Consider the following 24,303-nt stretch of genomic DNA (forward strand, 5'->3'; position numbering starts at 1 on the left):
CAATTCAACACAGCACCCACACACTCACAGACACACTCACAGACACACACACACACGCACACACGCACACACACACACACACACACACACACACACACTCATAAATACACACCTAACCTAACACAGATGAAACCACTCCAATCAAAAAAAAAAAACAAGAATTTAAAACTTACATATATTACATGATTATAAGCACTGTATAATAGTTTATAGACACTATGGAAATCCAAGAAGATCAAATCAAGTCATTCTTGTTCATCCAGCAAATACAGTATATTTATCAGTGTTTATCAACGTTTATCAACGTTTATCAACATCAGTGTGCATGAGTAAGAGCTACACTGTATAAATAGTGCTGACATATTTACAGAAGATCCAAGCATGACTTGTTAATACATTACATTGTTTTTATATGTTCAGCTTTCCCTTTGCAGACTGTGAACTTGTACATGTCACTGACTGTAAGTAATATAATATCAACAACTAGGTCAAGACATCAATGTGCAATATCAGTTTAATCATATGAACATTATGGAGATTATTCTTGAAAGTAAAATCGTCTAGAATGTTCTTGCAAAAGTAAATAAACAAAGACAAAAAAATAGAGACTAGAAAAAAAAAATCTGCATCTTAGGCGGGGATCACACCAGCCAGCGGCAGCGGCAAACGTAACGCAACGCTCAGACCATGATAAGTTTTAGTGTTGAATACGCTCGCGTTGCGCTTTGAAAGTTGAACCAAGTTCAATGCTCAGCTTGTTCAACGCTAGTGTTACGCCAGCGTTGCCACCTTTCCGCTGTCAAACCATAGAGAACAATAGAGAAACCTGCTGCTTGCCGCTGGCTAATGTGATCCCCACCTTAGTGTCTTCACCCCCACCCCCACCCTACCACATGAAAGACTTCATCCTGGTTTTCTGTGCAACGTTGTATGGCATCAACATTAACAGGGTACTGCAGAGTAAAAGTTGCTGGGAAAATTCCACTGGACTGTTACTGTGCTGGAAACCATGTTTGGAGTCTGCAAAATCCACCAGCCCGATGCCAGTGAGGTGGAACGAAGGCTGACTCTCCATGGACAGGACCTGAGAATGAGAGATAGAGGGAGTGAGAGAGAGAGAGAGAGGGATAGAGAGAGAGGAATAGAGAGAGAGGGTTGGAGAGAGAGAGATGTAACAATGTTTGTAATGTTTGTATATGTTCTTTTTAATGTATTATTATTCCTGTGAATGCTTCGGCAATGCATATAATTTGTTGTGCCAAGAAAGCATATTTGAATTGAATTGAGAAAGAGAGAAAGAAGAGAAGAGGGAGAGAGAGATACAGAGAAAGAGAAACAGAGAGAGAGAGAGAGAGAGAGAGAGAGAGAGAGAGAGAGAGAGAGAGAGAGAGAGAGAGAGAGAGAGAGAGGTTTATGGCTGGATGGCTGGACTTTTGCTTGAGTCGGTGTCTCACTAATGATCTGCACAGGTGCAAAGGAGATTGCCTCTGGCTCACAGTCCCTCGACTCCCCCCACACACACCCACACACACACACACACACATACGCGCATGCACATGTGCACACACAAATGCGTGCGCGCACACACACACACACACACACACACACACACACACACACACACACACACACACACACACACACACACATGCTAATACACACACGCACACACACACACACACACATACTGTACGAGCACACACGCGCACACAAATGCGTTCACACACACACACACACACACACACACACACACACACACACACACACACACACACTGTTCCTCCCTCCCTCCTAACCCATATCTAACCCGCATGAAGGAAAGGGTAATTTTCCGAGCGGATGTGGGGACCCTTCTAATGTAGTGGTCGTGTTACCAAGGGATTAATATCTGATGTCACCTCAGCACCTGTCATCGTTTTTGTTGGGGGATTTGATCGATAATGAAGTTTAATGATGTCATCTTGTGGTTTTCCATGTGCTGGTGTGTAAAAACAGAGAACATGTCCGCAGGGGTCAGCTTTACTGCTGGCTAGCACTAGAGAAGAAGGTGTGATGTTGTTACTGGGGTGTAATGGAAAACGTTACAGGGCTAGTTGTTTAGTTTGGTTCGTTTGATGCCCAAACGAACCAAACGGCATATTAATGTGTTAGTGTGTGTGTGTGTGTGCGTGTGTGTGTGTGTGTGTGTGTCAGTGCGTGCATGTGCATGCATGTACTTCAAAATCTTGTAAAGATTAGAGTGTTCGAGTGTAGTATGCCTGTTGTGTTTGTACTTCTCTCTCTCTCCCTCTCTCTCTTTCTCTCTCTCTCTCCCTCTCCCTCTCTCCCTCTCTCTCTCTCTCTTTATGTATGTGGTAGGCAGACCTTGAAGTCTGCAAACACAAACCATCTGTGTCATTAACAAAGTTGTTGCGATAGGGGACGCAGTGGAGGCAGCGTCTGTACCACATTTGGGTCCAAGTACCCACAGGGACCCGGGTTCGAATCCGACCCGCGGCCATTTTCCCAATTGCACTCTATCTCTCTCTCACTCGCTTCCAGTCACTTTTCACAGTCCAATCTAAATGGGCAGAAAGTCTCTAAAATATACTTAAATAAATAAAAGAAAGATGAAGAAATAAACACATGACCAAACAGAAGGGCCAGAGGAAGACAGAGGACAGAGAGAGAGAGAGAGAGAGAGAGAGAGAGAGAGAGAGAGAGAGAGAGAGAGAGAGAGAGAGAGAGAGAGAGAGAGAGAGAGAGAGAGAAGGTTTACGGACCACTCACCAGATAGTTTGAAGAGAACATATTTGGAAGTCTAATCACGAGCCGTAAAAGGCAGCTGCGTAATTGAGGCCAGACCCAAACAGCGCACTCTTCGCCGTGAGCTTTGTGACAGTTCCATTAATCTCATTTCTCAATCTGCAGGCCAGATGGAGGGAATTAGGAGGAAGAGAAGGAAAAAACTGCAGCCCTGTTCCCATACTCCCACATGCAAGACTGTCTGTGCGCTGCTCTGGAGAGAACCCTGAAAAGGACTAGCCTGCCAGGGTCTCCCCCCTCTCTTTCTCTCGATGTCTATCTGTCTGTCTGTCTGTCTGTCTGTCTGTCTGTCTCTCTCTGGCTCTCTCTCTCTCACTGTCTCACTTTGTGCGACGTGGCGTTGAGAAACTCTGGTGGGAGATCTGTGTCAGAAGTTCCAAAAAGCCATTGCGACAAAAAACAGAATCACATGAGTAGCGTCAGTCAGGCCAGTGTCGGTGTGCAAAGGTTGTGCACAGCTTGAAGAATGTGGGGGCTTGTAAAAGCACTGGGGGAGAGAGAAAGAGATAGAGAAAGAGAGATAGAGAGGGATAGAGAGAGAGAGAAAGAGAGAGAAAGTAAGATGCTCTTCTCTTCTTTGACAACATGATGAAAATGGGAAAAACTGGCAGTGGGCTGAGGAAGGCTAATGTCAAGGCCAAGGTTTTTTTTTTTTTGGGAGGGGAAAACCTCAAATGGTCTTAGTCAAAGGGAATGGAAGAGATACAGAAGGTCAGCTTTTATATCATCTCTGAGACCTTGGCAGTGTAGGCAGGACCACTGGGCTTCCTTGGAAGATTTCAGAAAAGCAATGCAGCTGTGCCAAAATAAACAAAATTGGTCGACACAGCAGGAATAGAAAATACTCAACTAAGTTGGCTGCGTCTAAACCCCTGCTTCTGTTTCAGTGTGCTTTTTGCCCCTTTTTTATATTTTGGCTTCATGACAGTATTAACCAGAAGGTTTGTATGAGTCATAGGCGAACCCCCCCCCCCTTCCCTTCTTTTCCTTTATTTCTTTTCCTCCCTCTCTCCTTCTCTCTCTTTTTCTTTCTCTGTGTATGTCTGTTTCTTTTGGTCTTTCACTGTGTCTTTAATCTCTACACAACAACAGGAAATGGGAGGGGCTGGGGGCTGGGGACAAATCAGCTCTGAAATCGACCAAACATGAAGGATAATTTGGAATCACAGAGGAGACCCACTTCCTCAAGAGGGCCACAGCCCTGCTTAGCTATGTATCACCCACCACCTAGTCTCGCCCCCAACCCCCAACCCCTATGCCAATCTAAACACCACCACTTCCCCTGTCTCATTTGTTAGGGACGATTATTTACCTCTCCATGTGTGGGATGCAACCTTCATTTAACCATGAGTTAGAGTAGCTTAGGGGGTTATAAGATGTAGAGAGTGAAAGAGAGATGCATGTGTGCTTGCGTGTGCATGCACACACACACACACACACACACACACACACACACACACAGACACACACAGACACACACACACACACACACACACACACACACACACACACACACACACACACACACACACACCTATCTATCATCCTAGTATACTATTGTTTATTCTGTGCTCACATTTATACCCACATTGCTGTATCTCTATGTTCTTTCTTTTGTGATACTACTGTGTTATTTGTAACACTATCTTTGGCAACACTGTACCAAAACAGTCATGCTAATAAGGCTCCTTTAAATTTGACTTTGAGAGAGAGAGAGAAAGAGAGAAAGAGAGAAAAAAAAAAGAGAGAGAGAGAGAGAGAGAGAGAGAGAGAGAGAGAGAGAGAGAGAGAGAGAGAGAGAGAGAGAGAGAGATAGAGGGAGAGGTGGAGTTTGAAGAAATTATTTCACAATATTTTCCAACGCTTCTAAACTTTCATTAGGCATAATGAAATGACTCCAGCATGTTCTTGCCCTGGAAATAATATATATAGGAACCCCTCACATGTGCCTCTATTACCAATAAATGCTGGATAACAGCACTGCTGAACTGACACTGCTGAACCATCCTTTACCATTATCATTATTCAGCAGCATGTCGCCAGTCAGTCAGTCAGCCCCTGCTCAGCACATCTCTATTCCATAGTCTCTGTCTGCTCTCTGGTGGTCACCTCTGGAAAATGAGCGCAGTAGGGCAGGGAGGAACGGGGGCAAATGTGTGACTGATCACCTGTTCTGTCTCTTATTTCACATGTGATGCTACAGTTTTGTAGTGCGCGCGTGTGTGTGTGTGTGTGTGTGTGTGTGTGTGTGTGTGTGTGTGTGTGTCTGTGTGTGTGTGTGTGTGTGTGGATGTGTGTGTGTGTGTGTGTGTGTGTGTGTGTGTGTGTGTGTGTGTCTGTGCGTGTGTGTGTGTGTGTATGTGTCTGTGCGTGTGTGTGTTTGTGTCCTTTTACAACTGCGGCTCTGTGTGTATATTTGCATGTCTTATCAAGATTATTGCAGCATAGATGTGATACCTTTGGTCAATTACATAATCCAGTATTCCTAGTATGGAGCCTATGCATACATGGTTGACCGCACAAGCACATGAGGTGACAGGACATGATTCTGTTTTGCGTTTATTTTTAGGAAATTTTGCAGATGCTTTTGTTCTTACAGTGACTTACAATGACAAATTACATTACATTACATTAGCATTAACTCATTAATGATTCCATTATTGAATTTCCCCTTGGGGATCAATAAAGTATTTATCTATCTATCTATCTATCTATCTATCTATCTATCTATCTATCTATCTATCTATCTATCTATCTAATGTCCATACACTCTTCAAACAAATGTGATTTTACTATGGAATTTCAAATGATAAATAATACATCTGTTTTAAGTCTTTGTTTTTCACCCAAACTCAATATCTCTGATACTTTGATACTTTGTTTCATCCTCCCTTTCACATACACACATACAAATACAAATATATCCACAAAAGTCATTTTGAAATATAATAAAGTGCTATTCTGTATAGATCCATTTAATATGTATTCCTATGAGGTTTTCAAAGAATCAAAATTCTGTTTCAAATCTCACATTTGGACCCAAACTGTGCATCTCTGACACTTTGTGACCCCCTCTCTTACTCAGACAGACCCCCCCCCGCCCCCCACCCACACACACAAATACACAGACACAAACCGACTCAACATAAACACGCTGACACACTAATACCCACCATTGAATTCACATTATATTGCATTATATCACAAAACCTGTACGAAAGGTAGCTTACATGTGATTTCACCATGTAGGAAAATCTGATACGTGAGCCTGTCACCCATAAGAGCATTACGTTTTTTGACCATGTGATCATAGGAACCTGCATTTCCACTTGTGTTTTTATGAACAACTAAAAATAGTATAGTAACATAAATGCTTATATCTCAAACTAGCTGCTGAGATAACTACAAGCTAGTTACATCAAATGCCATTGGACTCAGGGGAAGTTGAGGTTTAATAATGTGTGTGGCACTTTTAGTATGAATCTGATATGTTTCATGTCAAATTGTTATTGTTATTATAATGTTTTTTGAGGGTTTTTTTTGCCAAAAACACAACTTTGACTTCCAATTATGGCAAACCGCAACTCTGTCAGGAAAAAAAAAAATATCACCCTAACGGTCATGTGTGTGTGTGTGTGTGTGTGTGTGTTGGGTGCTGTTTCAATGAATATATGTTTGCTTGCTCTTTGTAACGGAAGTTAAAGATTGCACAACTAGAAAAGCTACAATCTTCAAAAAAAAATCTTGAACTTGGGTATAGGGTCAGAGTCAGTGGCCTTGCCTCAAGTGGGCCTCTTGTTTTTGATAGATAGATAGATAGATAGATAGATAGATAGATAGATAGATACTTTATTGATCCCCAGGGGAAATTCAAGATTTGTCAATGGGGCAGCAGTGGCCCAGGATGTAGAGGACTCATTCATCAACTGGAAGGTTGCTGGTTCGAGCCCAACTCCTCCTGACCCTGTCGAAGTGTCCTTGAGCAAGACCCTTAAGCCCAGTGCTCCCGATGAGCAGGTTGGCGCCTTGCATGGCAGCCTCTGCCATCTGTGTGTGTGTGTGTGAATGGGTGAATGTGAGGCATGACATTGGAAAGCGCTTTGGGTGCCCGCAGGAGTCGAAAAAAGCGCTATACAAATGTTGTCCATTTACCATCTTGTTTTTGTCATGTGCTTCCACTGTTTTCAACTGTCTTCCACTGACAATCAACTCAACTATGGAACTTCAGACTCAAAAGGTGCAATGAAAATTCATTGGAATCATCGGTATGTGTGTGAAAGAGAAAGAGAGAGTATGTGTGTGTGTGTGTCTGTGTGTGTGTATGTTTAATTCTGACACATACATTTATTTGTTGTGCACCTTTATGTATCCTAAAGCTAGCTTAATTCTAAAACAACCCGCTCTCACCTGTTCAAAACAATTTAAGTCAAATATTCAAATAATATATAGATTTATAAACTAGATAAGGGGTGTCTTGGCCTTAGATAAAATTAGTCAATTGAAACAAAATTCACAAACATAGGTCCTGTTACTGTGTTTAATAAAGTCATCTATAAAGACATCTAAGAGTACCATCCAGTGGTTTCATAATCACCATGCACAAATACAAAACGGATGCTGTATCATTCAAATATTCAAAATCACCTCACAGAGTACTCACAAAACATTATTTATCTAAAAACTAGGACCCATTTCATAAATTATAAAATGTTGTGCAATTTGTACATTAGTATAAATAAGTATGTACAGAAAAGAGTCTTACTTCACTTGTTTGTCAACAAAGCCTCTTCATTAGTCTATTTGTATTGAAGATTAACATTTCAGAGTAGACTAAAGTAAAGAGCCACCACTATACACCATATACATTGTATACATGCCATACTCAAAAAGGTATTGCTCAATTTACAAATAACAGAAAATGACCTTTAGCTATGTACAACATTTAGGAAACACTAAAGTGTTGACAACATCAGCTCTTTGCAGAAGACACAGTTCTGTAGGATTGAGGCAAAATGCTCCATTACAAGAAAAGCCTCTTGTCTTCATAGCTGAGAACTCCAAGCGATGTTGAGGAGCACGTGAGCTCAGTCAGAGTCCTCACTACTGCAGGAGCTGTAGGAGCTGTCATAGCACTCGGCCGTGTAGGGGAACTTATGGACGTTGGGGTTCAGCTTTGGTACCCAGGACCGGGGCACCAGATATGTGGCCAGGTTGAACAAGTCCACAAAGACTTTGTAGCGGTCACTGGAATAAAAATTTGGATATAAATGAACAAAGTAACACATTAACAAGGTCATTAGTCATTTCTCAATAACTTAAGTGCAAATACTGGATAACCAATCTGGGGTGAGGTGAGCAGTGTATCATAAAAAGAATCATTAAGTAAAGCTGCAATATTACTTTACTGCCTGTCACTGATAGGAAAAGATACAAGCGAGTGTTATCTTCTTGAGGAGGTTCCCTTGTTTTTTAGCCTTCCATATACTCTGAAACTAGAGCATCGTCCTAATAATATTTTGTGTGCCCTGTACCAGTCATTGAGGAGTCAGCTCACCTGACAGTGGACCGCAAATAGTGGTAGCCAGATGAGCCTCCCGTGCCAGCCTTACTGCCAATCATGCGGTGCACCATGCACACATGGTTATCTAATGGAGAATGGAAAGTGGAGACAAATGAATATCTATACAGTTAATTGGTTAATTGACTGGTTGAAAATCTAATTTATCCGTTGATTGGTTAATTGATTGATCCAGTTGATTGGTTGATACTTACATCTCCATTTGGTCATGAGAGTGTCAATCTCCATGAGGCAGGTCAGGAGCTGAAATGGAACCTGGAAACGAGGCTCCTCCCTGGAGAAGAAAGAGAGTGTGATCATAAGCACATAGATTTATATGGCTCAGAGATCCTATCCATAGAATATGCTGAGAACAGTATACTTTACCTATAGAAGTTTATCATCAGAGCTCCTTGGAGGGCTTTGAATGAGAGCCTGCGTTCACCTATGGAAAATGTGACAAAACAAATCTGTTTATTTAAAGCATTTTTTAGCAGTTAACAGTTTTGGACAAGTATCCAAAAAAATTAGAATATGAAGAAGGATTATACAACAACATCTGATTACCACTGACCTTTGCTCAGAAGATGTTCATGGCGTTTGGAGTCAAACAAGGATGTGAAAAGTTCCACCTGCTTGTTCAGATCATCAAGCATTTCCTCTTTGATATCTGATTCCTGCATTTTCTGTGATCAGTTAAAACATGAGGGGACTGGTGTTGAATCCATTCATGTGTCAGATGGCCACAACTATGTCAAAATATTGTATTGATCATACCGTACAAACCTCAATTTTTTGTCTCTCGCACTTGAGAGCCTGTTCGACGTTAGCTTGAAATTTCCCCCAGAAGTCGAAGCCATCCTTCTCCAGGCCAGGCGTTCTCTCCAGCCATAGCTTGAGGGGGAAGAGATTGCAGTTAGTGAGCGAGTGAGTGATGTTTTTGAAGAAACCACTGTCACGTGGCCACAGAAACAATGACAAGCTGAGTTTGAATCCTGAGTGTGTACTAGGGTTTACCTCAACTAGCTTCAGTAGTGTTGGATCCTGCTCTGATTGCAGGAGACTTTCACTGTCCAGCCCTTGGAAGTTGTCCCTGTAGTGGCGTCTGTTGTAAGGTACCCTGAGGTTGTCGGCTACACCAATCTTGTTCTCCAGAAGACGGAACTGAAGGCTCTGGAACCCTGAGGCTGGGGTAAGGTACTCCCTGTTGACGAAGAACCGAGAACATATTATATGCCATCATTATAGATTTTTATTTTACATCCAGCAAGACATTTATGTTAAAAGACATTTTATGTTAAAAATCAGCCTCAATGTCCTTAAAATATAAGGACAGAATTTATGAAATTTGAATCAGCAGAATTTCATCTTTTATCTCTCTCAGTATATGTGCTGCATGATACTATACCTGAAGTCAAAGAAGTCCATGGCTGTCATGGTTTCTAGAACTGCAAACTGGTCAACTAAGAGTCGGAAAATCATGGTAATCCGATGGATCCTGCTGACGACCTTAAGCATATTCCGCTCATCTCGCACCTGACAGCATACAACATCACCACAATTTATATATCAGACAACAAAAAACAAATGTACTACGTTACAGGGCATTATTAATATAATCTGTATTAGCAATGAATGTGCACAGATTAGAATTACTCACGCCATCATTTATGAACAGCTCCCGAACCGAGTCAAGCTCCCACAGAATCTGCTTAAACCAAAGCTCATAAGCTGCAGAAACAATCCAGAAAAAAAAATATTATTCCAATGTGCACATGCGCACACACACACACACACACACACACACACAAACATACAACATACAATTTATTTCCATACTATCAACAACTAAATAGTTGCTGTTTTCAGTCTTCAGTAAACTTAATTACTTGGATTCTGCTTAACAGCACTTGTGTTTTTTTGCTGAATGCAAGTATGTCATGACCACATTACATGCATTGTTTGAGATAGGAAACCTGAATGGCCCATGCAGTACCTTGATGGGTCACGATGAAAAGGTGTTCATCATGAACTTTGTTTCCCTTCAGTTCACTCTGCAACACCTGAGCATCCAGCACCTTGTTCAGCTGATTGAATGAAATGGTTGGAATGGACCAGTTAAAATTGAGAGGATGTAAGTGAAAATGGACCTGAAACATATTTGTAGCTGTATAATGAACTAATCATGAACTGAATCATGAACTAATCTTCAGATTTTGACTTGAGATCTTTAACATTGAAATAGAAATAGAAATAGAAAGCATTTACCTCCAGGTAATCTCCATAAATGATGCCTCCCTTGCTTGCATTGTTGATACCTTTCTGTGCATCATCCTCCTCAGTCAAGTGTTTGCTCGTAAACAAACTGTTGGCATGATTTAAACAGAAATAAGGACTCTAAACATGTAAAATACAGCATACAGTACATAAGCATCTTGTATTGTCTATGATCAGCCATCCCCTACAGGCTAATTTGCACCTAAAGTTAGGGTCCAGTTTCTGTAACATTAGTGATAACGTATAACATTAAATAACTCAAATTCTCAAACTGGCAAACCTTTTAAAAGAAATCAGACCAAATATCAACCTACTGATTCTTTTTGGCAAGGAAAGGACAGCCGCTCATGATACTTCCTCAATTTCTTAGCTTGATGTTTGGTTTGATGGATTCCACTGTAAAAATGATCTGGAAGGCTCAAAGATGTTGCCTGTTTTAAAGGTTTTGGCACAGCCAATCAAATGGCCCGTCTCTGACCCCTGCCCACTCATTTTTTGCAGGTGGCCAGTGGGATGAGTGTGTGTACACACCTTGTTTAAGGGACGGCCTGATTGTTATCTGAGTAAGGACAAGTCACGTTAAATCTTCAACAAATGCGGTATCATCAGTACAACTGGTTTGTCAGTGTCACGTGAAAAAGTATGTGTCTGTGAATTCTCTGTCATAGGTGATGAGTTACTTGAGTGTGTGAAGACATTGACTTCACATTGGGAAATTAGAACAGGTCATATTACTGGAATTTTCTGTTGGAAATCTGTTGCCTTAGTAGTTATGGCATGTTATTAAGGCACATTTACAGGCGATATTATGTGTTCATTGAGTCACATTATTTTTTTTTTTTTTGTGATTTTCAAAACATTTTGTTTCTCAGAACATAACTAAAGTAAATAAAGTGTGATAATTTGATGCCATTTCAATTTTATTTTTCAACTTTGAGATGCAGCAGAGAAAAATACGAATAGTTTGGCGGGAACAAGCAGTAATTGGGAGGAGATTAATGGTTGGATCAAATAATTAGATTGCAGCTGCATCCCTCAGTGGAGATGTAGGGCAGGAGGGGAAGAACGACACACAAAACAGGACAGAACTTAGTGTCGTAGGCTGCCTTACATATAAATATAGATTATGATGGTCAGGAACAATGTTACCACAGTCATCAGGTTTAGAGGCTGGTCCTTGATGGGAGAGAGCAGAGATAAGTTGTCGAAGAAATAAACTCTTAACTATACAAGAAACACAGGACATCTGATCGCAGGGTGACATACTGATTGTTATCAGTGTCCAAGTTGCTGCTAATCTTAACTCAATGTTACACAGGGCAAATTGACACAGACTGATAAACAAACAGCGTGGCATGCCTCATGTACTGTAGCCTACAGTGCACACGGAACGTTTTCAGACCCTTTCAAGTTTTCCACATGTTGTTATGTTTCAGACTCATCTTAAAATGGATTCAATCCCTATAGGTGTTGGCAATTTCTGACTTCCACGCACGTTAGCATTTTTTTAATGCGTGTTTATTGATCATCATTCAGACATTCCATGTGAACACACAGATAAAAAGTGTAATAATTGAAGACTTATAGAACTGAAGAATTATAAAGATGAATCCAATTAAGTTGGCTACAGGAGATAAAGCCACTGATACATGTAGGGAGACTACACCTACCATATATACCATATCCAGGGATGGATTACTGCACGGGCCTACTGGGCCCAGGCCCAGGGGCCCAAGGGGTCAGGGGGCCCTAAAGCCCAAGCCTTTGCATGGAATCATTGCCTCAATATCAACAAATCAGGATGTAGGCTATGAATCTGATTGAATTTAGTATTGGCCATCCCCAAAATGCACCAGAATACAGGAAATCACATCAAACAAATTAAAACATTTCTGGGGGAGGACCCCAAAACCCCCGTCCCACATACGACAATAAGTGGGGGCCCCTAATACATCTGGGCCCAGGGGCCCGAAAGTTCATAATCCGCCCATGACCATACCACCTACAGTACCACCACCACCATCACTACTATACAACTACTACTACTGCTACTTCTACAATCATCATCATTGATAGAAAGATTTAGTTATCATTAACTTACTCAACAACAACTTAGCAATCAAAAGAGAAGCAATGTCAATTCTAATGTTGTTCTGGTTGGCTTCGGGTACCCTTAGGGGAATGTTTATATAAAGATGACCTGAACACATCTCAAATAATTTGACTTTTTGTCCCTCTCTGGTGAATAAATGTCAATCCTATTGTAACACACCATTGTATTTTCCTTAAGGGGTCATCAGTTCATGAAGTGTGTTTAAACATCAGTTATGTAAAGGTGAATTGTTTGTTGTTCACTCTTAAGGGACATTCATGCCATTACAGGAATTCCCTCACAGGAACACCTTCATCTAGCTAAATGTTGGATTGGGCCCAAGTAAATTGCGTCTACACTGATGACCTAATAAAAACAACGCAGCCGATTCGACAGCGCTGTGCCTTTGACCAAAGGTTGCCTGCAAGAGAGACTCTTCAATATTTGCTGTTTGGCTAATAAGTAATTTTACAGGCAAACAAAACTGAAAACAAATGACGTGCCAGAAAATGGGCGAATGAGGGATGGATGTGACATAGACAGAAAGATTACATTTGACCTTTACACTCCTCAGTGTCATATGCTGACCTGAAAGTTTGTATTGTGACCTTATATAAAGTATATTATGGGCCTATAGGCTAGCAGCTGACAGCACGTGAGTTCATAGAGTGTGTCTATGAATACCGCAAAATTGTGCAAAATTGTGACATGACAGTTTGTATATTGTACACATAGAGAGTAACAATGCACTTTTTATTTATTTAGTTTGAAAAAAAAGATCTAAAAGTATTATTGGAATATATATGACTAGTGTATAACAGACAGAGGAAGAAGACAGAATAAAAAGAAAAAAGGAGAAGATGATAAAGAAGAAGAAGAAGAAGAAGATGGAGATTATGGTGATGATGTTGAAGATTAATACGTGTCTTTGAGTATTTATGTTATATTTTGATAAGCTTTATAGCTGTCACATTCTATAAAGTGACAATGTGAGGCCAATGGCCTTGTGGCTTGTGGTAGATAGGCTTTGAGTTGTTGAGTTGTTGTACTTTGCGCCATCTGTAGGTTAGTTTCAGTATAGCATGCACATAAAACTGGCCTGTGTTGGTTTCAGCAAGGTGTTGATTTTCCCTAACAGAGCAATGAATTTGTGTTTGATTTTGAAAGCTGAAAAAATAGGCGTGTTTCCTGACAGATTGGTGGACAATCAATACATTCTCGGTAAAATCATCTTCAAAGTACTCATCCATGCAACGCGTGCATTACATACCAAATCAGTGACTTTCTTTCTAACAATGGTAACAATCCACATACAATTGTTGCTAACCATAGACTGTAAAAACAGTTTCTAACCTTATGTGATGAGGACGTGTCTGTAATTTACGACTTCCTGTCACTTTTTCAAGTGTACAGGAAGTCGTCATCGTGTCAGAGAACCAAGGAAATGGAGAGGAACAGGGCCTTATCGATGCAGTAGCAGACAACATATTTTTGGACATATAACGTTGTTATGTTGATTGACGTTTATATGGTGGACTAATGTAGATTGTCGGAAACCAATGGAGTCCCATGAGGAAAAGCCTATAATCTACACCATGGAAAACAAGCCAATTGTGACGTGTAAGTGCGCCTTTGAGTTGTTGTTAGTGTGTTAGCTAGCTAGTGTGTTAGCTTGTCTGCTGGTCGTACGATGCAGTGCCTACTGCAGACCAGACTACCTTGCATTCCGGCTAGCGGCTTAGCCTGACAGCTGTAGTAGCAATGCTGCTAACGTTATTCGGGCAGCCACCGGACAGTGGTGTGAAGATGTATATCTTAGCATTGATCTATTGATTCGGCTCCTCATTTCTTCTTCACCTGTCAAGAACAAAATATGATAAGAACGTTTAGTCACAAGCAGCCCCAATATGATTCACAGAGAGGATTGTTCGTGCTCGCGATACAGTTTCGTCCGGCTGTGCATGCACATTCTTATTTTCTGAGTGGACGGCTCGGGTGGCCGCCTAGGTATTCTGAACCCAATCAAGGCCTGTCATGGTGCCCACAACCGGCATTTGAATGAAGCCTGGACATAAAAACGCGTGCATTTTTGACTGGTGTTATTCAAACCCTCTAGCTACTTACACAGCCCATTCACATATTGAGTCACCTGATGAGGACATGTTCGTTGCCAGGTTAATGCAGATTTTGACACCTCTTGCTTTATTGATATTCGTTTCAGTCTGAATTTCGGTAACCTCAGGCGTGCAGTTTTACAGAAACGTCTTCGGGTGTTGCCACAGTTGGAGTGTCTCCAACGTTAGCCGAGCCAGGTAGTGACCTTCTATTTGAAGTGCTTACGTCTGTAGTGTGGACAAGCATCGGATGTACCAGGGACATCCACCGCGGTATATTTTAATTCTTGTAACGGACAGAAGAGGATAAGTTAGGTACTAAGCTCAGAAATGTCTTAGGCTACATGCTCCAGTCGCACCAGTTGTTGAGCTTTCCTTCATTTTGTAGTAATTAGGCTTACCTGAATATTTGGTTCAGCCCTAAATGGCGCACCTTAATGGAAAGCATTAACAGGACTGTCTTTAAATGGTCTATTATGCATGGTTAGGCCATGTGATGTAACTAACTATTGTTGATGCCCTCAATACACAGTGTAACCATGCTACAGGTTTAGTGTCTATTGGTGTAATTTGTATTCCAGAAGATCACTGATCACAAAGCTCAGACACGCCTACTAACCTATATGTCCTATGTATATGCATACCTCTTTCACCCTCCCATCTGGTTAACACCCACACGTCCGTCTGTCTGTCTGTCTGTCTGTCTGTCTGTCTGTCTCTTTGTCTGTCTCTTTGTCTGTGTGTGTCTATGTGTTTCTGTGTGTGTGTGTGTGTGTGTGTGTGTGTGTGTGTGTGTGTGTGTGTGTGTGTGTCTGTCTGTCTGTCTGTCTGTCTGTCTGTCTGTCTGTGTGTGTGTCTGTGTCTGTGTCTTAGGTGCTGGGGACCAGGCCTTGTTTGCGGCCTTGTACAGTGCACTGGCACAGCAGCTCCCGCGCGAGCCCATGGAATGGAGGAGGTAAGAGACAAGCAGAAGAGCCACACCAAGAGAAGTGCAGCGTTGCGCAACTGAAGCGCTTCCTCCAGGAGGTCAACAGTGCCTAGTCATGTGCCTGCTTCCTTGCGGGCCTCTGTAAGGGGTGGCTCAGCTGTGCAGTTGTAACCCTTTGGCGCCGGCCCAGTGCGCAACATAGACAGCCAGTGCTGGAGGTTATTGATCATGATGCATGTTGTTTTTCCACTGTGGCATTTTTAAAGAGGGAAGCAAAATCAGGGATTTTCCAAAAAGTAGCCAGTTAGTTGAGCCAACACAAACAGTTCCACTTGCTGGCAGCAAGGTATGCTTGTACCTTTGACAAGCCGAGGTAGCTGAGAATAGCTGGCCTTGAACGCCCATTTGCCAGAGAACCTGTTATCAAATTGTTCTGTCGGAAATCTTTCAAGGTTCTTCTGTAGAGCCATGCTGATGAGGTCAGAATTGTCTGTCTCCAAAAGCAGGGTAGGGTGAACTTCACATTCAGCGTAAAGGGCCTCTTGATCACTCCGTAGACGTAGAAGGGAAATGAGTTTGCAGTGTTCTGATGAGAACACACAATGGCAGCAGTAGATCCATGCCGAGGCCAAGACTATTGGATCAGAATAAATCAAATTGGCACTCTGCAGTCTGCACTAGAACTGTCATGAGCGAGGATCACTCTTTTCCCGATGTGACAATTCATCCGGGTGACATATTTGTTGTTCATTGTGTCTAATTAATAAATGGCAGTAATTTATGGTTAGTGTTTTCTGTAGCTTAGCTGGTAGACTGTTAACAACATCAAGGTCATGGATTTGATAGCAAAGGTGAACATGCAGCGTACAGACCAAATGTAGACCTAGGCTATGTCTTTACACAACAGTAAGTTACTCTGGATAATAGCATCTGCTAGAGGACTGAATGTAAGACCACTAGAATGAAATCTAAAATGGAGCTTGATGTATGAGAGCCTTATGGCTTTGATGATGATTGTTTTTCTTGCCTCTCAGGTCCTATGGAAGAGCACCAAAGATGATCCACTTGGAGGCTAACTTTGTCCAGTTTAAGGAAGACCTACTCCCAAAAGAGGGGAACAAAGCTCTTCTGACCTTTCCCTTCCTTCACATATACTGGACGGACTGCTGCGTGAGTATTATCTGTGATTTTATTTGAATAACATCTGACCTATCTGTAGATATGGTTGTTTGTATAACACCTGGTGGGTGTTTAGTTCTGGTTGTTTGTAGTTATTTATTTTAGGTGGGCACTGGGCAAGTGTTCAGAATTGGTTGTGTGGTTGTATAGTTTCAGAACTTCCAAAATCCCTCATATACTGCCATAATTGAATAGAATTGCATAGAACATTCAATAGAATTGAATAGGATTTTGCATAATGTTGTGCAGTGGTATGAAACAAGTACAAAAACAGCAGTGAGTGTGCAGTCAATATCATTGTTTAGGTATATGGATTTAAGATTTTGGTGTTTGGAGTTAAGCCACTGTCCTGGAAAGAGAACCAATAGACTGCAAACGGTAAACTGACAAATCATTATAAATAGCAGGATTAAGGATTTGTCCACAAGGCACTAAAGGCTAGGGAGACATGTATTATGAATAGGAAGATCTGATCTTGTTGGAGTCTTCTCAGTCAGTTAATGGTCCATTATAGTTCATCCTTTATGAATTACGAGGGAGTAAAATCTGACTTGTAGCTGAGGAGATTGATATAACCTTAGAAATCTGATGGTTCAGAGAAATTGTGCAAGTATGCACAGTATTAATTCCGAATATTAGAATACATCTGAGTGGTTAAAACAATCCATAATTGACCATGTAACGAGGTGGAAATTATGCTTGGCATGGGATTGGCGTTCTTTTCCCGGCATTGAACTAGGCTTTTCCCAGGCCTGCAGCTTAATTGTTCCCAAGTTTAAAAAACAAATTGTCATTGTATACAACCTGTTGATTCACTCTACTGATTAATTTGACTGACTTTACATGAGGTTAGCGTGTTCAAGTGCATTGGTTTCACAAAAAGTTGTAAAAAACAAAACAAAAAGGAAATTGAACTGAAAAACAAAGCACTAATGATGTCCAGCTGAGATGTGGATTTGGTATTTTTGGTGAAAGTGTAAGAATGATATTCCACAGAATTTTCCTGAATCACAAATATTATGCAGATGTTATTGTTGTTATTATTATTGTTAGGGCTGGGATAAACGATTATTTTTTAAACGATTAATCTAGCGATTCATTTTTTGATGCATCGATTAATCTAACGATTCATTTTTTCAGTCCGATTCGATTTCGATTCGATTATCGATTATCTCCCCATTAATTCACTAATAGCAACTTATACATGTTTATTTACATATCTGAATGAAAAAAACATGAATTCTTTAACATTGCAATATGTGTTTATTGCTCTTAAGATTCCAAAATAAAAAACTATACAAGTGCAAAGTAATGCATTCTTAGTCAGAGGTAGCATTCAATAAAGTTCAGTAGTGTATGTCTAATTGAGTGCCTGTCATTTTAAGACGTTCGTGTGGGAATCCTTGCAATTAACATTAACACAGGTAAAAAAGGCTGCTGATGTGTGGATGCAATTCATAACGTAAATAGTTCAAATAACGGTTCGTACTTCTCCTTTGGACAAGCACTTTTGAGTCTTGGAAAACACTTTTCCATTTACATCGGGATTTTGCAAACACTCAGAGTCAATAAAATGAGCCCTGCATAACGAATACAAGCAGCTGCAAGTAAGCATGCTAAACTTGACACCCAAACAGTATTCTAACGTTAGCATTGAGATACTGCTTGATTGCATACTGTAACTTAACTTAGTTTAGTCTCCTCAATGTACTATGTTGTGATAAGACCTTAGCAGAGTTTACTTTAACTTTAATGCAGCAGTTTTGAACAAATTTGCGCAGTATGGTCACGATGCTAAGCGGATTTAATAGCAATTTAGCCCACTCTGTTCTATGCAGTGCTTCTATGTGGCAACAACAATCCTTCAACAATCGTGAATAATTTGTTAAATGCACATGCAGAGGAGGAGCAGCGGGCTCGTTACGAGAGAGAGCGGGCGGGGCGAGGAAAGGCTGTGTGAGTAAAAAGTGCAGCTCAATGAAATTATTTTATATTATCTTTAATTTAAATAGTAGGCCTACAACATAGAACATCAATGTGTGGTGGCCGGTTTTTCGTGGGGCCCAGCCACAGGTTAGTCAAAGTATGGAAAACACTGAAGGTGTAAAATTAAAAATATTTAGCAGCACACGTTATGCTTGACGAATCGACGCTCATATTTTGCGTCGACGTATTTTTTGCGTCGACGTCATCGATTACGTCGACGCGTTGTCCCAGCCCTAATTATTGTGCTACTAATACTGTTTCTAGATGTTTTCGAGGTATGACCCAGTCATACTGCATAGAGGTTTTAAAGTGTTAAATGGTGCCGGCTTGAGCCTCCCTCATTTTGAGCCAAGGATCCCCCTCTAAGTGTAATGGACTAAGTGCCGAATGTCCCCCAGGATACGGAGGTGTACAAGGCGTCGGTAAAAGAGGACATGCTGCGCTGGCAGACCACTCTGAAGCACCATGGCTCCCAGGACTGGCTCATCGTGGTGGTGGAGAGCGATGCCAAGAAGAAGAACAAGACCAACCTCCTGCCCCGTACCTCCATTATGGACAAGATCCGTAACGACTTCTGCAACAAGCAGAGCGACCGGTCAGTATATGGCTGAGGAGGGGCTTATGTTTGTTCAGGGAAAAAAAGCAAAACAATTATGTCAAATCTTGTCAAGGCTTCCAGAAAGTTCTCTGTGAGTTTTAGGGTGCATTCCGATCGCCTCATCGTGGACTGTGAAGAGAACTGTACAGGGTGTTCAGCCATGTAAAGTGATATTCCATGAAGTTCCCTGTGAATTTTACACCCTGTGCAGTGGGTAGGGAGTAGGGAATTCAGCGTAGGGACCCTTGTAATTGGAATGCAGCCTTAGTTATTGTTCTGTTGTTACGGCGCAAGCTGAGATTGACAGGATTGGTGGCCTTGCGCTGGCTTGATAGATGCGATCCATCATTCCATACCTTCTGGGACAGTCACAGTGATAATTGGCCAATTTACCCATACACAATAACTTTGACTTTTCAAACCTAGATTGCAGATTCTGTTGTGAAGTATAACACACGTTTTGAAGGAAAATAAGCACAATTTGGGACTTGTTAGTGCTGAAACTGAAGGCTGTAAGGCTGTAGGCTATGTGGAATTCACTGATTTGAAAACTGATCTGAGGGCAGCAGCTGAAGTTTAAAATGTCCTGCACCCGTCCCTCCTCACCCGACCCTGCAACAGCAGTGTCTGGCACTTTTTGTCAATTATATGATATCTAGCTGTCAAAGACATAAACTTCACACATTATTGGCGTGTTAAATAAAAATATTTCCTGGGTGATTTAAATAGAGAATGATTCTATGAAGTTCTATTCCCTGTTATTTATGGTATTTAATGGAACCCTTTCTACAAAGAACCATCACTTGGAAGAAAATGGTCTCTTCAGGGGTGACCAAAAGCAGGAAATCGGTCAGGCAGGCATATTCTGAATGCATATAAAGAAGCCTTCACTTATGTTAAGTGAAACCTCGAGTTCTTTGATGGTGATGCACCCCCCCCCCCCCCCCCCCTCCCCTCCCATCTCTTAGGTGTGTGTCCCTGGCCGACCCTCTGAAGGAGTCCTCGCGCTCGCAGGAGTCGTGGAGCGCCTTCCTGACCAAACTGCGCACGCTCCTCCTCATGTCCTTCACCAAGAACCTTGGACGCTTCGAGGACGACATGCGCACCATGCGCGAGAAACGCACCGAGCCTGGCTGGAGCTTCTGTGACTACTTCATGGTGCAGGTGAAGTAGCCCCTCGGCCGGTCATGACTGTCCTCTCATCCCCCCGGGGGGGGGGGGGGGGGGTGGTGGTGGTGCGGGGGGGTAGTTAGTGTGGCGAAGGGGATGTTTGTCAGGGGCTTGTGACGGGTACAGGTCAGCAGTTCTGGAGGTGCACCGGTGATTAGAGAGGAGAGGAGATAAGCCTTTAGTTGTGAGAGGGCGGAGAAAGTAAACACAGTGAAATCAGTAAGGCTACTATGGGCCCTAATTTTAATGGTGGGCAAAGCGCAAAGTCTTAAGTCTAATTGACGCTAATTTGATAGCTTGGCCAAATCAATTTTCTAAATTAACACCATGGGCAAAACATTGAAGTGCAAACAAGAGTCAGCTCAGTGCTCCACACGATGACTTCATGCACGAGAACTTTGCTTGTTGATAGACTTTGCACACCATTTAAATTATGGCCCCTAGGTCCAGAGGCCCGTTGCACAAAAGTAGGATCAAGACATCCAGGTTAAGTGACTGAGCTGAGCTCAATGAATCCAAAACAAGAGCGTCCAGGCTTTATTGGTTGCACAAAGACCAAGCCAGGATGAGCAGACACTGATTCATTCTTTTTACGGGGCAGCCGTGGCCTACTGGTTAGCGCTTCGGACTTGTAACCGGAGGGTTGCCGGTTTGAGCCCCGACTAGTAGGAAGGCATCTAACCCCTCACTGCTCCCTGAGCGCCGCTGTAGCAGGCAGCTCACTGCGTCAGAATTAGTGTGTGCTTCAACTCACTGTGTGTTTACTATGTGCTGAGTGTGTTTCACCACACGATTCACGGATTGGGATAAATGCAGAGACCAATTTCCCCTCACAGGATCTTATACTTATACTTATACTCAAGCCAGGTGAACCCGATCCTGGATAAGTGCGCGTTCACAGCTCCCTCAAATAGACCCCGCCACCGATCACAGATTCACTGATTCACCATGGGCAGCGGCTTCATTGCTTCTTCTACGGTGTAAAGTAGGTAGCGATAGCCTTTTCACAACAGCAACACCTCTGTTTAGGAGAATATTGCAGCTAGTGTTGCGAACACCACGCGCGAGTATAAATGGTTACGGCGCTCCCGTGACTGTCACATTGTCGCACGACAGGTCGGGAATGGCGAGTATGTAAAAGACATAATTAAAAAGAAAGGCAACACCACCACAGTGATAAAGCAAAGCAATCTTCCCTGATGACGACAGTGGTCGGCTGGTGAGGGACCAATATGTGTTAAATTAGGTAAAATGCGTACTTTAAATTTAAGTTAAATATGTCCTGCAGTGGTAGAGATGCGTGCTTTAAATTTAAGTTAAATGTCCTGCAGTGGCAGAGGAATTTGGATTTGGATCCATTTTCTTTCTCTGTGGCCCTAATATTCCGTCATTTTATATATTGCCCTATAGTCTATGGAAAACTGTAAATTATCTAATGATTGCAACATCATCTAAAAATCATCATTTATCTAAAATGATTGAAATCAATGATCACAAACGTTTAAATAATGACAGCGGGTCTAGTTATATGTGATAACAATGTGTAGTGGGCTGAATAACTATTGGTTTCCGTTTGTGGTGACTGCTGACTGAGATGAGATTAAATAGATCCTGGAATTTACCAGGCTAGCTTCACAGAATAAATCTCCATGGTAACTTATACCATAACATATCCTACTGCCCCCTATCCTGCTTTTTGTGCAACCGGAACACGGATAAATTGAGTCAGGATAACCATGATATCCCAGCTTAATCCCTTATCCTAGTTTTGTGCAACGGGATCCTGGTCTAGGGACGTGAGCCACTAGACATGTCTGTCACATTTGCGTTTGGTATTTTGTTTGGCTGAACGGGTATGGGAGAGGAAGCAGGGTGATACTGCATAGAGGTGAAGTGTTGTGAAGTGTTGAAGTAGATGACTGAAGCTGTAGTCCTGCAACTCTTGTGTCCTAATCGTCATATTGTGATAGCACCTCAATACTGAGGCCTTGTATCTGGCTGGGAAGGAAAAGCTCATCAGATCACAGAGGTCACAGCATGCCTACTCAGAATGTCAACATTGTTTGGTCAACAGAACACACACCAGGGCAATCTGTACACAAGGGTTCAGGTTGGCCCCTAGTTTTGAAGAAAGAATGTGTATGTGTATTGTTGGATGTCTAGCATTTGTTCCTTGGAAAGCAGTGTAAATGCACCATATTGAAAAGCAGTGTTAATGCACTATATTGAAGTGTTTTCTGTCCAGACTGCCCATCCTTTGTGACTGGCCGACATTTTGATGATGTGTGTGTGTGTGTGTGTGTGTGTCATGGCATTTGTGTCGACATTTTGATGATGATTGTGTGTGTGCGTCATGTGTCTCAGGAGGAGCTGGCGTTTGTGTTTGAGATGCTACAGCAGTATGAAGACGCGCTTGTTCAGTACGATGAGCTGGATGCACTCTTCACACAGTATGTGCTCAACTTCGGCGCAGGAGGTACTGTCATATTTCACATGTTATCTGTGTGTGTGTGTGTGTGTGTGTGTGTGTGTGTGTGTATTTTGACCAGTGTATAATGATACCCCCCCCCCCCATGATAAAAGACAGCAGCAGTAACTAATTACAATTCTCAGTGCTTCACCAACTCATTGTGGAGGTGATGTCATGTCATGCTGTTCTGTCTGAGCCACTATTGGATTGCTGCAGTGGCTTGTTTTGAATGCACTAAAATGGACAACCCTCAAGTGCTAAAAGCACTGAGGACGTAACTATGGACACACCCTCCTCTAGTGTCAACAGAACTTATCTTAGGTGAAAAGTACACCTCATTGAATCAACATGATGTGTGTGTTTTATTATCTCTGTGTTTGCACTTGTAAATGGTATATGCACTCTATAAATGTGTGTGTGTATATTGGTATGTGTGTGGAAATGTGTATTTGTGTGTGGTTAGCTGCATACATTTTTGTTCATACTGAAAAATGTGCTTTCATGCCAAAATACATTATGTGAGAACAATTTGTGTTGTGTATTTGTGTGTGTGGGTATGTGTGTGAGTGTGTGAACAAGAGTGAGTGAGCGAGTTAGCGAGTTTTCTTGTATCTGTTGATGTGTATGCTCAGATGTATTGTCCTACTATATATGTTATGACTACCTTGGCAATGCAAGTGGCAATAAACAGCGTGAGTGATTGAGTTCATATTCATGAGTTCATCCATTGCCACATAATGTGAAGCATCTCTCTCTCTCTCTCTCTCTTTCTTTCTTTCTTTCTTTCTTTCTTTCTCTCTCTCTCTCTGCAGACGGCGCCAACTGGCTGGGCTCCTTCTGCCAGCCTGTGCGCAGCTGGAACGGCCTGGTGCTTCGGCGGCCCATCGACATGGAGAAGCGCGAGCTGATCCAGCGCAGCGAGGCCAGCCTGCTGGACCTGCGCAGCTACCTGTTCTCGCGGCAGTGCACGCTGCTCATCTTCCTGCAGCGGCCCTGGGAAGTGACGCAGCGCGCCCTCGAGCTCCTGCACAACTGCGTCCAGGAGCTGCGTCTGCTGGAGGTGTGTGTGGGTTGGAGGAGGAGATGGAGGAGGAGGAAGAAGGGGATGATCGATTAGGAGGAGGTTG

At 42.2% G+C, this 24,303-nt stretch overlaps 2 protein-coding genes across 3 annotated transcripts in view; one reads left to right on the plus strand and one right to left on the minus strand.

Moving 5' to 3' along the window:
• Positions 1-7,328: 7,328 nt before the first annotated feature.
• tdo2b (tryptophan 2,3-dioxygenase b) lies at positions 7,329-11,084 on the minus strand. Its single transcript, XM_042079838.1, has 12 exons — positions 10,954-11,084; positions 10,631-10,727; positions 10,359-10,449; positions 10,023-10,093; positions 9,771-9,898; positions 9,380-9,566; positions 9,149-9,256; positions 8,937-9,048; positions 8,750-8,807; positions 8,578-8,657; positions 8,360-8,450; positions 7,329-8,049 (listed from the first exon to the last, which is right to left on the minus strand). The coding sequence occupies exons 1-12, from the start codon at positions 10,986-10,988 to the stop codon at positions 7,890-7,892; spliced, it is 1,218 nt and encodes a 405-aa protein (XP_041935772.1). The 5' UTR covers positions 10,989-11,084; the 3' UTR covers positions 7,329-7,889.
• A 3,086-nt stretch (positions 11,085-14,170) lies between these two features.
• The window catches only part of trappc10 (trafficking protein particle complex subunit 10), a 28,109-nt gene continuing 17,976 nt past the window's right edge, over positions 14,171-24,303 (plus strand). For both annotated transcript variants that reach the window (XM_042079801.1, XM_042079802.1), the window contains exons 1-7: positions 14,171-14,351; positions 15,719-15,800; positions 16,808-16,943; positions 19,337-19,533; positions 20,505-20,700; positions 23,071-23,182; positions 23,989-24,236. In XM_042079801.1, coding sequence (XP_041935735.1) covers positions 14,291-14,351; positions 15,719-15,800; positions 16,808-16,943; positions 19,337-19,533; positions 20,505-20,700; positions 23,071-23,182; positions 23,989-24,236 — 1,032 coding nt within the window. In that variant the 5' untranslated portion in view covers positions 14,171-14,290. The remainder of the gene's footprint in view (positions 14,352-15,718; positions 15,801-16,807; positions 16,944-19,336; positions 19,534-20,504; positions 20,701-23,070; positions 23,183-23,988; positions 24,237-24,303) is intronic.

The sequence above is a fragment of the Alosa sapidissima genome, chromosome 23 (genome assembly GCF_018492685.1).
Source record: "Alosa sapidissima isolate fAloSap1 chromosome 23, fAloSap1.pri, whole genome shotgun sequence".
NCBI classification, from domain to species: domain Eukaryota; kingdom Metazoa; phylum Chordata; class Actinopteri; order Clupeiformes; family Clupeidae; genus Alosa; species Alosa sapidissima.

Coding starts and splice junctions, on each gene's coding strand:
- tdo2b (XM_042079838.1), bottom strand. CDS start 10,988: ATGAGCGGCTGTCCTTTCCTTGCCAAAAAGAATCA. Junction 10,450..10,630: donor TTTATGGAGATTACCTGGAG/GTAAATGCTTTC, acceptor TCATTCAATCAG/CTGAACAAGGTGCTGGATGC. Junction 9,899..10,022: donor AGCTGTTCATAAATGATGGC/GTGAGTAATTCT, acceptor GTATGCTGTCAG/GTGCGAGATGAGCGGAATAT.